This window comes from Phoenix dactylifera, chromosome 7, assembly GCF_009389715.1.
Source record: "Phoenix dactylifera cultivar Barhee BC4 chromosome 7, palm_55x_up_171113_PBpolish2nd_filt_p, whole genome shotgun sequence".
Lineage (NCBI taxonomy): Eukaryota > Viridiplantae > Streptophyta > Magnoliopsida > Arecales > Arecaceae > Phoenix > Phoenix dactylifera.
Window position 1 is genome coordinate 15831203 of NC_052398.1, and position 12509 is coordinate 15843711.

At 38.8% G+C, this 12509-nt stretch overlaps 2 protein-coding genes across 2 annotated transcripts; one reads left to right on the forward strand and one right to left on the reverse strand.

The window, feature by feature from the left end:
* The first annotated feature begins 4181 nt into the window (after positions 1–4181).
* On the forward strand, positions 4182–8560 carry LOC103707824 (zinc finger protein CONSTANS-LIKE 14-like). The gene is made up of 4 exons (XM_008792492.4): positions 4182–5253; positions 6399–6626; positions 7808–8091; positions 8209–8560. Exons 1-4 carry the CDS (start codon positions 4480–4482, stop codon positions 8321–8323), a joined length of 1401 nt encoding a protein of 466 aa, XP_008790714.2. The 5' UTR covers positions 4182–4479; the 3' UTR covers positions 8324–8560.
* Positions 8561–8774: 214 nt separating this feature from the next.
* On the reverse strand, positions 8775–11425 carry LOC103707825 (CASP-like protein 1F1). The gene is made up of 3 exons (XM_039128397.1): positions 11050–11425; positions 10863–10965; positions 8775–9227 (listed from the first exon to the last, which is right to left on the reverse strand). Exons 1-3 carry the CDS (start codon positions 11232–11234, stop codon positions 9000–9002), a joined length of 516 nt encoding a protein of 171 aa, XP_038984325.1. The 5' UTR covers positions 11235–11425; the 3' UTR covers positions 8775–8999.
* Between the last annotated feature and the right edge of the window lie 1084 nt (positions 11426–12509).

Here is a 12509-nt window from a genome sequence, read left to right on the forward strand (position 1 = left end):
CTTTGGGAATTTGTTTTTAATTTTTGAAAAATTGGTGTACTTTTAAATTTTAGGTTTTGCAAATCTCGTAATCATTAAGGTTTTTTTGAGAGTGAATGAATTCCTTAATAATGATAGCCACTTAATGGTTATATTCTTTATATGCTAATGAATGACAGCCATGTGTGCTAGCCGTTGTCTAATTAAGTGGAATTATTTAAAGTCTTTAAAAATTCCATTACCTTTTCCACCTTTGCTCTTACTCTTTTCCCTTCCTCATTGCATAAACCCTATTTTCCTTGTTTCCTTTGCTTTCCCGTTTCCCTTTGCTCCATGGCATGAAAACATGGGTCTTAGCTATATAGGTATTAGAAAGAAAGAAGTCCAGTCACATACCTCAAGCACTATTCATTCTTATTGATTTGGTTGCGCAATTATATCTAATGTGTCCCAATGATCAAGGTCACAAGACATGCCAGGATTGTAGTTGCCCTTGCCTCAGGTAGAAGAATAGCCTTGGCTTGCTTCATTCTTGCCCAACACTATGGTGACCGATCGAGTCATAGTAGGGGGAGGTCCTTTGTATCCTCTGCATCTATAATAATTTGCTTATTTTCTGGAGTTGAAGCCTAAGGTAACAACCTAGTGATACCCTCAAGATGCATGGTCACTCACTTATGGCCATGAGATAGACGTTCGTCGCTCATCCTAGTAGCTTTAGCTTCGAAATGTTCATGAATTTCTTCCTCGAATTAGATTTTACTAGGGAACTCAAGTATTTTGATCCATACTTAGATTTCTCTTTTGGTCCAGCATGGTTCCTCATCTTGAATGAGAGAATTTGGACCAATGAGGTTGAAGCCAATGAATGCAGCAGGAGGAGCAGCAATACCCTACTACTTCCTCAAATTTAAGGCTGAACATCTTAGAGTTTCTCTTGCAACTACATTTTTAGAAAGACTGATCAAGTGGCAGATTATCTTGCCAAAGAGGCTACTATAACTTAGAGACAGACAATCAGAATGAATGTGTTTGCTTCACCTATTAATCGCTAGGTGATGGCTGATGCTATTGCTGTAGAATTTGTTTGGCTCTGAACTTTGTTTCTGCAAGCCGAAAAAGAAGAAGCAAAAGAAGAAGAAATTGAAGAAGAAGGCTGAGCAAGATGATATATGGCTAGCTTTTTGATAGCCCAAGATTTACATTATGATTGGTGTTGTGGGAATAAAGGGTCTCGAACTTAGTCCCACATCGGCTAGGTAGCGGAAAGGTCTGTGCTTTAAAAGGATGGGGGGCCTTTTTCTTCGTAAGGTGCCTTTTGTGGGGCAAAACAGTGAGGAGGGGAAGAGACTATGAAATCCCTCCCCAAAGCAGACAATACCTTGCAAGGGATGCAACCATTCTTCTGCCTACGATCAGTGGGGACTAAGGTCTGAGACCGGGGGTCGGGGGATACTCTCGACCTCATCATTGGTGATTTCGTTGAGAGCCCTTGATCCCGATACAGACCTTTCCGCTGGAAGGCTGATGTTGTGGAAATAAAGGGCCTCGAACTTAGTCCCACATCCGCTAGATAGCAGAAAAGTACAGTGTGCCTTAAATGGATGGGGGAACTCTTTTCCTCGCAAGGCACCTTTTGTGGGGCAAAACCGTGAGGAGGGAAAGAGACTCTAAAACTCCTTCCCAAAGCTGACAATACATTGCGAGGAACGCGATACCATCGACCTCATTAGGAATATTCCAACCAATAAAAAGTATGGATTGGACTCCTACTTCCTTCAGCAACTTTCTAGACAATTTACGTGGACACAAGGTATACGTTACATTGTCGACTCAAATGTCAACCTAAATCCCATTGATCAACTGGAATCAAGGAATCTCATTAAGTTGGAAGTAATTGCCAACAACTACATTGAAAAATGGACAGCTTTCTGCTACATCCACCACCAACCCTACTCTTATAATCTTATTGCAGTGAGAATTACAAGGCTCCGTGACAACGATACTTGGGTTTCAAGTTTGAAACTTTTAGATGGCCCATCCTCTCGACTTTTACGACCAAGCCATTAGAGGAGCAAACCCCGAAAAAAGCTTGCTACTTCTAATGGCTTAAGTCTTTTATCTTATTATGTCATTTTCCTTTGTCATTATCTTATGCCACGAGGCTCTAAACTGAGCCATTGGTAAAGTTATTGATAGTGATCTGTAGGTATATTACATACTTTCTTAAGCATAGAAATTTGTATAAGATTAATTTAAGCAAGGACCTGACCTTTTTTCGCAAACCATGAGAGAAAACTCAAACCATTTCCCATTATAATAGAGCGATGTTAAAAGTAAAATAAGATATTACAATATAATTTACTAAGAAGCATTCTAGAGGTGATCTTAAAATTGAAAATAACTAAAATAAGGGAATTAAAATTATCTTGTTCTTGGAGATGATTAGCTACTTTGTGATGCTTGGCAAACCTACACTTTATCATGATTTATGCATTTCCCTTAGTAATGCGAACGTTACTAAAGCAAATTGTAAAGTTGTCTACGACTATTCACTCATATTGTGAATGCCATGGGTTGAATTATTTGGCTAGAAATATATGGTTAGTGTAAAAAAAAACTTGTGCTGCATGAAGTAGAAAAGCACTTATATTGCCTCGTTATTGTATGACAGAAGCCTGTTGCTAGAGAGGGCCAGCCTCTAAACCCACACCAACCTATCTATTGAATCGCCTAGAGAAAAAGAGAAGAAAAAAGCTCAATTGGTTATTTCCATGTTTCATATTGCGTTTAGTGGCTTCTCTAAATTTGCTCTTCTATTTAGATAGAATGGAAATTAATCACATGATCTCTAAAGTAATAGCAGTGTTTTCATTAAATAACATTTACCTATTGGCAGCTGCCATTGCCTATTTCACTGGTATTACCTAGCCTGGGATCAAAAGCAGTGAGGTCATATGGCAGAGAAGTGACCAGAAAGCCATCAAATTTTCCCTCTTTTTGAACAAGATAGAGACATGTTATTACCCTCAGCAAGTCTACAATGATTTTGTATTGTAAACTTTGTAACTTAGTAGAATGATTGAGGTTTAGCATGTCAATTCATTAAATTATAACCTACCAAAAATTGTAGTAGAATATGTACAATGCCCCGATTTAACATTTGCATCATCGATTATGTTTTCTCTATCACATTTACCAGCCGAACCGAGATACTTAGGCTCTATGTATCACAAGACCTGCTGATTCATTACCTATGGTGGTGGCAATAATGACAAAGATTGAAAACTATATAGGATATGCTTTGGCTTACCATAGTTTCGACCCTACTAGCTGAAGATATCATCTTATTTCAGACATCTAAGGTATGATACACTAAGATTCTCCAACCATATCCATGATTCAAAGGTGCCTTACAAGTGTTTTCAATTTTTGCACCATAAATTTGTATACTATTATAGTTAGCTGCCACGTCATTTTATATATGTTTTCTTGATGCATATGGCATCGCTGTCGTCCTTAGATTATTTTAAGTCCAAAATCTGTGCGAGACACGTGCTGACCGGCCGTAAGGTGAACAGGGTCAGAGGGAGATGATGATGCCGCAGCCAGCTCAGCATAAAGCGAAGATATTTTCCTTCCCCCGCGGGCCCCACTCATTCCCCCGAAATATCTCCCTCAGCCCCCTCCTCCCCTCCGCTGTTTCCTCCTCCGCCGCTCCCCTCGCTGTTCGACAACGTGGCTTCTCCTCAAACATTACTTTGCAGTTGGACCCACATTGGACACCCAGTAGCAGTCTTACACGTCATTCTATAGAGCGTTTGCTGTTCGACCTGACACAGCTGGTCGATTGCCCTTTCCCTCATGGGAAAGTTACTTTCCTATGAGGTGGAAATCACTCCATTTTTACTTTTTCCCAAAAAGTCCCTTCAGCATTAAAGAAACATTAAAGAGGCATTAAAAACCTAATTTTTATTAAGGGCATAATAGAAATTATATATAACTTTTCTAGAAAAGTGGATGGCCAACCAAACATAAGTATTTTGGAAATTTGTCACTTTTTTATGGTCAACCAAACATGCTAAAAGTGCTTTCCTAGGCATCCTCTTCCTAAAAATTTGTTTCTCAAGAATCATATTCCTATGAAGAAAAATGCTTCCCGCGAACCAAATGAGGCTTTAGTTCCTCTCTGTTCTCACACTTCCTTTCGAATATATGGAAAGAGACAGAAGAGAGAGAAGTCGGTGGCATCGTTGATAAGTCTTGGATTTCGATCTCCTTCCTCCCTCGTTTACCCTTCCCATAATTGTAGTGTTAGGTTTTGGGTTTGAGAAGAACCGGTGAGAGTCTCCAGATCGAATCCTCTCCGGAGAGACGAGAAGAAGAGAAGCAGCTCAAACGGAGTAGAAGAAAGGTTAGGGCTCTTCATATCAGCTCGAGAGCTCTCGAAAGATCTCAATTTTAGGGTTTTCTTTTTTGGATCCGGGATCTCGGAGGGAAATGGGGGAGGAGAAGAGATCGTTGCGGACTTTGCCGTGCGACTACTGCGGAGAGGCCGCGGCGGTGCTCTACTGCCGCGCCGACGCTGCCCGGCTCTGCCTGCCGTGCGACCGCCACGTCCACGCCGCCAACTCGCTGGCGTGCAAGCACGTCCGCTCCCTCGCCTGCGACAACTGCGGCGCCCATCCCGCCGCCTCCCGCTGCGCCGCCGACGGCCTCGCTCTCTGCCTCGACTGCGACGGGGACGCCCACGGAGGTGGGGGCGGCGCCGTCCACCCCAGGACCCCCCTCGAGGGCTTCTCCGGCTGCCCCTCCGCCCTCGACCTCGCCGCCTCGTGTGGCGTTGATCTCGCGGCCAAGGAGGCCGCCTCCCCTCCCCTCTCCACCCCCGACCAGCTGTTCTCGAACTGGTCCTCGCTAGATTCGATTCTGGCCGGAGATCAGGTGTCCCGGGATCTGTACGTGCCCTGCACCCCGTATATCCCCTCCGGGGCCAAGCTCCACAAGAGCCCGGTCGGAAAGAAGGCGCTTTTCCAGCAGCTGACGGAGCTGGCCAAGAGGGACTCGGCGGGGGCCTCGATGCCGTCGAACCCGGGCCCCAGATTGCATTGTGGGAAGGCAGCCGGCGGGAACAAAGACATGCGGGGCTCCTCGCAGCCCATGCCGTACACTTCCCTGCTCATGCTGGCTCCCGCGGAGTGCTCTGAGCTGAATAAGCTTGTGGAGGATGAGGATCTGCTGTGGAATTGCGGTCTGACAGATCGCTCAGCTCAGGTTTGGTCTCCTTTGAACCAATTATTGTTTTTAGTCTTGTGAATTCTTCCTTTGGATTCAAGAGCTTTTTGTAGAACGGCATGCTACGCTGGAACAAACACCAAACAAAAAACAGAAAAGAAAAAAATTTAGTGAGAAAGAATATTAAGAAGTTGAACCACACAAAAAAAAACTCTCTCACTACTTATCAAGAAGGACAACTCTCATTTTCTCCTTCACAGTGGTCCCTTTAAATAGAGCATCAATGGTGAGATGTTTGATTCCTACTCAAATTCAGAAACCAGCACCTACTAAAAGGTAAGATTTGATCATTACTCAAGGATAAGGATAACTATTACCCAATAAAAGATAAGACTTTATAACTACTAAATGATGAGGATAACTATCACTTATTAAAAAATAAGACTTGATTACTACTAAAGGATAAGTATTTTAGTAGAATAAAACTAGGAATATAATCTTAACATAAGTAGGATAAGCAATGATTTTCAATAATTCTTTTATTGCGAAGTCAGTGCTGATAATATTGAACTTGTCGATATCGTAAAATGTCACAGCAATCATTGCCAATATTGCCACAGTAGTAACATTTAATAACTTGCCGAACCAATAATTGAATAGTAGAAAAGAGTTACTAGTTCCATCCAAAGTGCAATTCTGTTCAAGTGGAGTCAACGGAAGGCTCAATACCATGTTCAAATCTTGAACTGGATTTTGACAAGAAAACAAGCACATTTATCGATCTATTGTCTGCCAATTCAATAAGGGTGATAATGGATATGCCATAGTTTTCAAACATTTTTCATTTTTCCGGAATCAATAAATAAAATACTTTTTTCATCAATATATATATATATATATATATATATATATATATATATATATATATATTATACTTTCAGTGAAAATGATAAATAGTTAATTCTGATATTTGGATGAGAGGTTAAGTGGCATCTGCAGCTAAAACTCATGGGTTTTTTCATCCCATCTCTGTTTCTCTTTTTTGCAGCTTTCTATTGTTTGTCCTCATGCTGTTTTCGTCATGTCATTACATGCACCCCTGATCTATAATCAACTTGTGGAAGTGTATTCTTAGTGTTTGGACATCTTCAAATTGGTAATATGTTATATCTATTGCCTTGCAGATATGGGATTTAAACTTAGGAAGATCAAGGGATCATGATGAGCCTTCTGCACTTGAAATTGGATATGATACAAACAGTGGAGGTTTTATGATCAAAAATTACAATGATCTTCTCAAAGAAAATACCTTTGCAACTACAAAACTCTTGGAAGACATATATGATACAAATTGCCCTTTGGCAAATGAGGATATCTCGTCTTCTAATATCTGCCACATACCATCTCAAAATGTAAGTTAACTTGTACTTATATTTTCTATATACTGCAAGTAATTACTAATTAGATTCAGAATGTCTGGCATCTTTAAAATATAATAAAATATTACATTTTGCTTTTTTTTGTAAAAAAATGGATACATTTTGCTAGTAGCTATAACTGTTGTTTATTTTGATATTACAAGACTAATAATTTTGACCTGCATTAGAGAGCTGTAGCATTAGGCCTTATATATTGTTTATAGTTTCATTATTGTTTCCGTATTGTCATCACAATTCCTGTAATGTTGCCAGTCTCTATTCAGTTCCTAATGAAGCATTGCTGCAAGCTCTTAGGTCATAAAGAACTACTTGTGGTGTGCAGGATTTTAGGGCCTCCCTCTCTCTAAAAAACAAAAAGAAAAATTGGGTTATATGTTTCTGTGCTTCTGTGTGCCGGAGTGCATGCATGAGAATCTATGGTTTTCATGTGCTATTCAAAGCCCCAAATGAAAATTTCCCTTCATCATTCCAATTTCGTGGTTTACTCTCTTGACAACCATCAAGGTCGCTAGTACTAACACATAATGAGCACCATGAATGGGCCCAGGCATGGTTTTGCCCAACACCTGTTGAGTTAACCATTTAGAGTTCTAAGAATTAGGGCTTCAAGCCAGGTCATTGTTCTCAAATTTGTTCTGGCTCAGTAATTGCAACTCATTTCTGAGACTTGAATGCATTAAATTATTATTTATTGTACCAAAACAAAAAATAGTAAATCTGCCCCAAGTACTCAAAACTTTTCTTATCTGAAGTCACACATACTGGCCACCCTAAGTGTTATCTTTGAGTCCTTGTTGCCAACCACTCTGCATAGTCTTCCCAGAATTAAATCACAAGTCAGCTCTTCAATTTCGATCTCGGTGAGGATGCATGAACTAAAGAAAGATTTCTCAAGTTCTTTATATAGTGAGCATAAGACATTCATGCATGTCAAACTGTACATCCTAGAATTCTTGCAAGTGTATAAATATAGGAGTACCTGACTTTATAAATTTATTACCAATTCATGAGTGTGATGATGCAAAGTTGGTAGTAGGTGGTAGACATGACATCCAACACCAGCTAATACATGACAGTGAAAGCTGAACATCCTGTATTGCTTAATTGATAACATCCTAGGGTTTTTATCTTGCCGTGCATTCTCTTTTCTCCAGCTGAGCACAGTAAACACAACCAGCAAGTGGAATAATAATTCTAATAATTCAGCCACCAATGGACCAACAGACTCTGGAAATGATGCATCAACTACAGTTAGGCCTTTGTGTTTGGCTTCACATAATTCTGGACCTGGTGGCAATGCAAGACAAATATCTTTTGGAGAACAGCCCCTTCTAGGTAATGAAACAGTGAAAGAAACCAAGAAAGTTGACAGTGAGTTGCTGGCCCAGAACAGGGGCATTGCCATGCTACGGTACAAAGAAAAAAGGAAAACTCGCAGGCATGGAATTAACTTTCTTATTTATTCCCTCTCCTTTAGTCTTCTTTTTACAATCCATGCTTGGTTAGATACTAAGATGATTCTCTTCTTCAACATTTTTCTGTCTGAAATCTACAGATATAATAAGCATATCCGCTATGAGTCCAGGAAGGCAAGAGCAGACACCAGAAAACGTGTAAAGGGTCGTTTTGTGAAGTCTACTGATGCTGTACATCTTGGAAATGGTGGTTAGATGGGTCTCTGATGGAGCCATCTTGGTATATCACTTCTTTTTGTCTTTGTTTTTATGTCTTCCATGAATTTGTTTAGAGAGCAGCAATTTCCTATATATGGTATTTGTTGTAATGCAGATTCATCTCTTTCATTAATTTGCCCTTACAGAAGTAACTGGGCTTTGTTGAACTTCTGGGTAAATGTAATTTCGCAATCACAAAACATTGGTTATAAAGATGGGACTGCCTTTTGTGTAGCATGTCTTCTCATTAAACCCACAGTTAGACAAATGGTTTAAATCTTGATCAGCAGGTTCTGATTTATGGGCACCAAAAAATTTCTCCTTGGTTTTGAGTGTTTTTTGTTGTAAACAATACTATTGTATTTGCTGCTTTTATGATCATGGAATGCATTGCCTTAGAGCTTCATAACTCAATGATTTCATTCAACTCTTTTCTCATCGCAATTTGTGGATGGAAAGCCATTAGATTATCATCCCTAAGCAAACATTCTCTTATAACAGACTACAAATCTACTCCCTAAGTTGAAAGCAGCAGGATCATAAATTTAGACTACAATAAGGTGAAATAGCATGCATAATTTCTGGAAGGCAATTGTTTGCAAGTTAAAAAGAAGTTTAACACAGACTGTAAGATCTTCTGTTTCCTCTTTTTCCTCAACTGTGGACCTCGGATTCATGACTTGTTGCTTTGTCTGGTCTTGTACACAGAAGAGAGGACGCATATGAGTAACAAGAATAGAAGGCCGACATATGAGAAGACCAAAGAGATGGCAACCCCGTTACAGAACTTCTCATAGTAGGGACACACCTTCATCCATCCAATTTGATCATTCCCCTCCTTCCCCAGGTAGCCTATTGCTGTAGCCGCCGAAGCTGAGGCCATCAAAAGAACCAAACTTACCTGCATACACCATAACCACAAACATCAAAATCTTGGTGCAGCTATTCGAATGTGGCTTTTTACTAGTCCTCGTTCCCTTCTACCAAGAGTTGCATCTGGTGTTGCTTGAAGCTTTTCTAATTTATCCCCATAGTCACACCTCTTTGCTTAACAACCAGAGGTTCTGGGTTCAAGGTTGATGATGTATCTATATCTGCACCTAGTTAATCATAAATAGATAGGTCTCCCTCCCCTTCTCTCTCTCTCTCTCAAAAATAAAAATAAAATGAAAGAAAACTTCATCTGTATTAGCTTGGATCTTTCCTTCCCTTTTCTTGTCCCATTGTAACAATTTTGAGACACACACACATGCCCTGACATTTGTGTTATGGAGAGAGATTAGTTGCAATAAAGGTTCCATTCATCTCAGATTCCATCCATGTGAGTAGGCATTTTCATGGAAGTGAAAAAAGAAGCAGGAAGGAAACTTGAAACTCTTCAAAATTTGGTTAAGCCAACCAACAATATGTTACTTTCATCAACATTTTTTAGCACAAAGTTATTTTGAATAGACTCGATCGAACATGTGCAAATACTTATGTAGTCTACTTTATTTGACAACCATCTTAACCTCCTACCACTGCCCCATCTGTTATTTATTTGTTCAGGAAATATTTTATTTTTAAATTTAATTTGATAGAAAAATTATGCAAATCTATTTTCAATGGAATTAAATTGCCTTATTAGCTTAGCAATGCTCCGAACTACGGCATTGCGTGGGTGCACATACATGCTCACATTGGAATTTAATTCAAGAAGATGTTTGTCCTAGTAGTTTTTGTTTTAAGCTCGGGTTATTATACCTAGAATCATTTTTCTGGTATGTAAAGGAGTTAATTCTTTTTTATACTCCGAACGTCAATTTAAGTCTGAACCTTGAGAATTTTTTTCTCTAAATAACTTTAGTGATTATATTTGGTGGCTCTCCCACCATTGCTCTTAAATAAATATTTTTTTCAAAAAAAAAAAAACTCAAGTAACCGTCATGGTTAAGTTTTTTCATATGTTTCTAAAAAAAAAAAAAAGTTGTGCCATATGTAGTTCACAGGAAGTAAATATTTTAGCAAACTAAGTTACAGCCCTGCATCCATTTTAGTTCTCCAATTGCAGCGGGTTGTACTCCCATCATTATTTCTAAACAAATAAACACATAAATAAACAAACAAAATATGGTACTTAGGCACGTTTCACCTGCGGGAGACTTAGAATTATTTCTAATCATATACAAAATTTTGTTTCCCTGATTTGAAAAAAAAAAAAAAAAATGCCAGATCTTATATATGCTGGTCTGGTTGTCTTCTGTGTTCACTCTCTTTCCTATGCATTTAAGATTGGATTTCCCTTTGGTTGCACTTTGTGTACGTGCTTCATGGATCTCTAACCATATAAATACCTATTAAAAAATTGAATTGAAAAAAGAACAAAGGAAATATGTGTTTATATGTGTGTGGGTGTGTGTGTATGCATGTATGTATGTATTTATGTATGTATGTATAGATGTCTCAAGCCCTTCCTTTAAAACATTAGATCCAACATTAAAGATCAAGCTTTCTATGTTCCTTACTGCAAGCAAGACAATGAAAAGACATGGCATACCAGATCCAACAGATCCAATAAGTAGCCTTCCACCAGCTTGGAAACAAAAGGCAGAGAAGCTATTGTGTACCCACAAGTAATCGCATTCCCCACAAGAAAGAACCTGAAAGAAAAGTAAGAAAACATAAACAATGATTACAAATCACAAACTTATAGATTTGATAAAATATACCACATAAAAACTTACTCGAAGGCAGGAGATGTTTTGTAAGAAGCCACCATTTGGTATCCAGCAATACTCTTGGTTTCTTTGTTCAAGCCCATGACCAAAGCTGCAGCTAGTGTGGTCGCACCTGCCAATAGCCTGAACAAAGCATGAGCACTTACATACTTATTATGAGCATTCCTCAACCGGTCTTGATCCATCTTCATAGTTTTTTTCTCTCTCTCTCTCTTAGAAGTTAGCCCCTCTTATAATCTAATGCAAAGAAGAAAAAAGAGAAAGAAATCCAAGTCTAAAGAAGAGAGAAAAGAATGGAGAGATTTCAGGAGACGGAGTGATAGATAATAGATGAGAGATGGAGAGAGGCGGATAAAGTTTGGTTTTGAGCGAGCCAAGCTCCTACTATCAGCGTAGGAAGTCGGGCGTTCGAAGGTGTGCGTGTGAGAGAGATCTGGTCACTCTCGGTCAGTTTAACCAAATCCCTCTTATCTCGTCAACTGTTTACCGAAAGGATAAACTTTGACGTACATTCCTTTGTTCTCATGTGAATTGGCTTCTTTTTATATGGGTTGTTTGCGAGGGTTGGGAAACCGTCCGGACTTTAAGCGGAGGAATCCCACACGGAAAGAATAGAATAGTGCGATTTCTAAGGGTGTAACTGGTGTTGCCCTACAAAAATATTTTTATCAGAAACTCCCTAGTTTAGCAAAAAAAAAGGAAAATATTCTTATGATTTTTAAAAAGAAAATATTTTTGAATATAATTATTGGTAATGTTATTTGAAAGGTGCTTCGATAAAAAGAAAAAATAAAAAAAATCGAGCTAGAAACAATCTATTATCTATGTGGAATATAAAGAAAAGCTTATCTTGTTAGGGGGGAAAAATGAAGGAAAAGCTTATCTAATGATAAGATCGTTGCAAAAGGTATATTTCGGCCTTCCTTTTAGGCACTAATGTTTCACTCATGGATTGCTCATTTTGGTCATTGGTCATATCAGAAGGGTGTTCAACCTTGAGCCAAAGTTAACATGTTCAAGATTGGCTAGCGAGCTAGTTGAGTGGCCAACAAGATTTATGTTCTCTTGGTTGGCATCTCTATGTGTATATGCTAAACATTTTTGTTATTTTCTAAAGAAATAAAAAAAGGCCAATATCCAAGCAAGTCAAATTAAATCTCATGTTTAGCTTAGTTATCTCCTTATATTTGCTTAGGATTGAGATAAATATCCAGTATGAGCTTGGATTGTTTTGATAGTTAGCATGATACGGCATCAATTTTTGTTGCTAGCCAAGCTTTTTGGTGAGTCGAGGATGGGTCGCCATTTTTTGCAATTATGTTGCCTTGTCTTGTTGAATGTCTGAATTAATAAATACAAAGCCTTCTCAAAATTAATAAAGCAAAATATCAGCTCCTCCTTTCTTTTTATCCAAACAATAAAGAGGGTATGTCCTTTTTTGAAGTGGTAATTCACTAGTATTTAGT

Excerpts from the sequence above, each read along its gene's own strand:
- LOC103707824 (XM_008792492.4), top strand. The coding sequence starts at position 4,480 with ATGGGGGAGGAGAAGAGATCGTTGCGGACTTTGCCGTGCGACTACTGC. Across the intron at positions 6,627-7,807 it reads GCCACATACCATCTCAAAAT|CTGAGCACAGTAAACACAAC; the intron begins GTAAGTTAACTT and ends TCTTTTCTCCAG. Across the intron at positions 8,092-8,208 it reads GAAAAAAGGAAAACTCGCAG|ATATAATAAGCATATCCGCT; the intron begins GCATGGAATTAA and ends TGAAATCTACAG.
- LOC103707825 (XM_039128397.1), bottom strand. The coding sequence starts at position 11,234 with ATGAAGATGGATCAAGACCGGTTGAGGAATGCTCATAATAAGTATGTA. Across the intron at positions 10,966-11,049 it reads AAAACATCTCCTGCCTTCGA|GTTCTTTCTTGTGGGGAATG; the intron begins GTAAGTTTTTAT and ends CTTTTCTTTCAG. Across the intron at positions 9,228-10,862 it reads TATTGGATCTGTTGGATCTG|GTAAGTTTGGTTCTTTTGAT; the intron begins GTATGCCATGTC and ends TGGTGTATGCAG.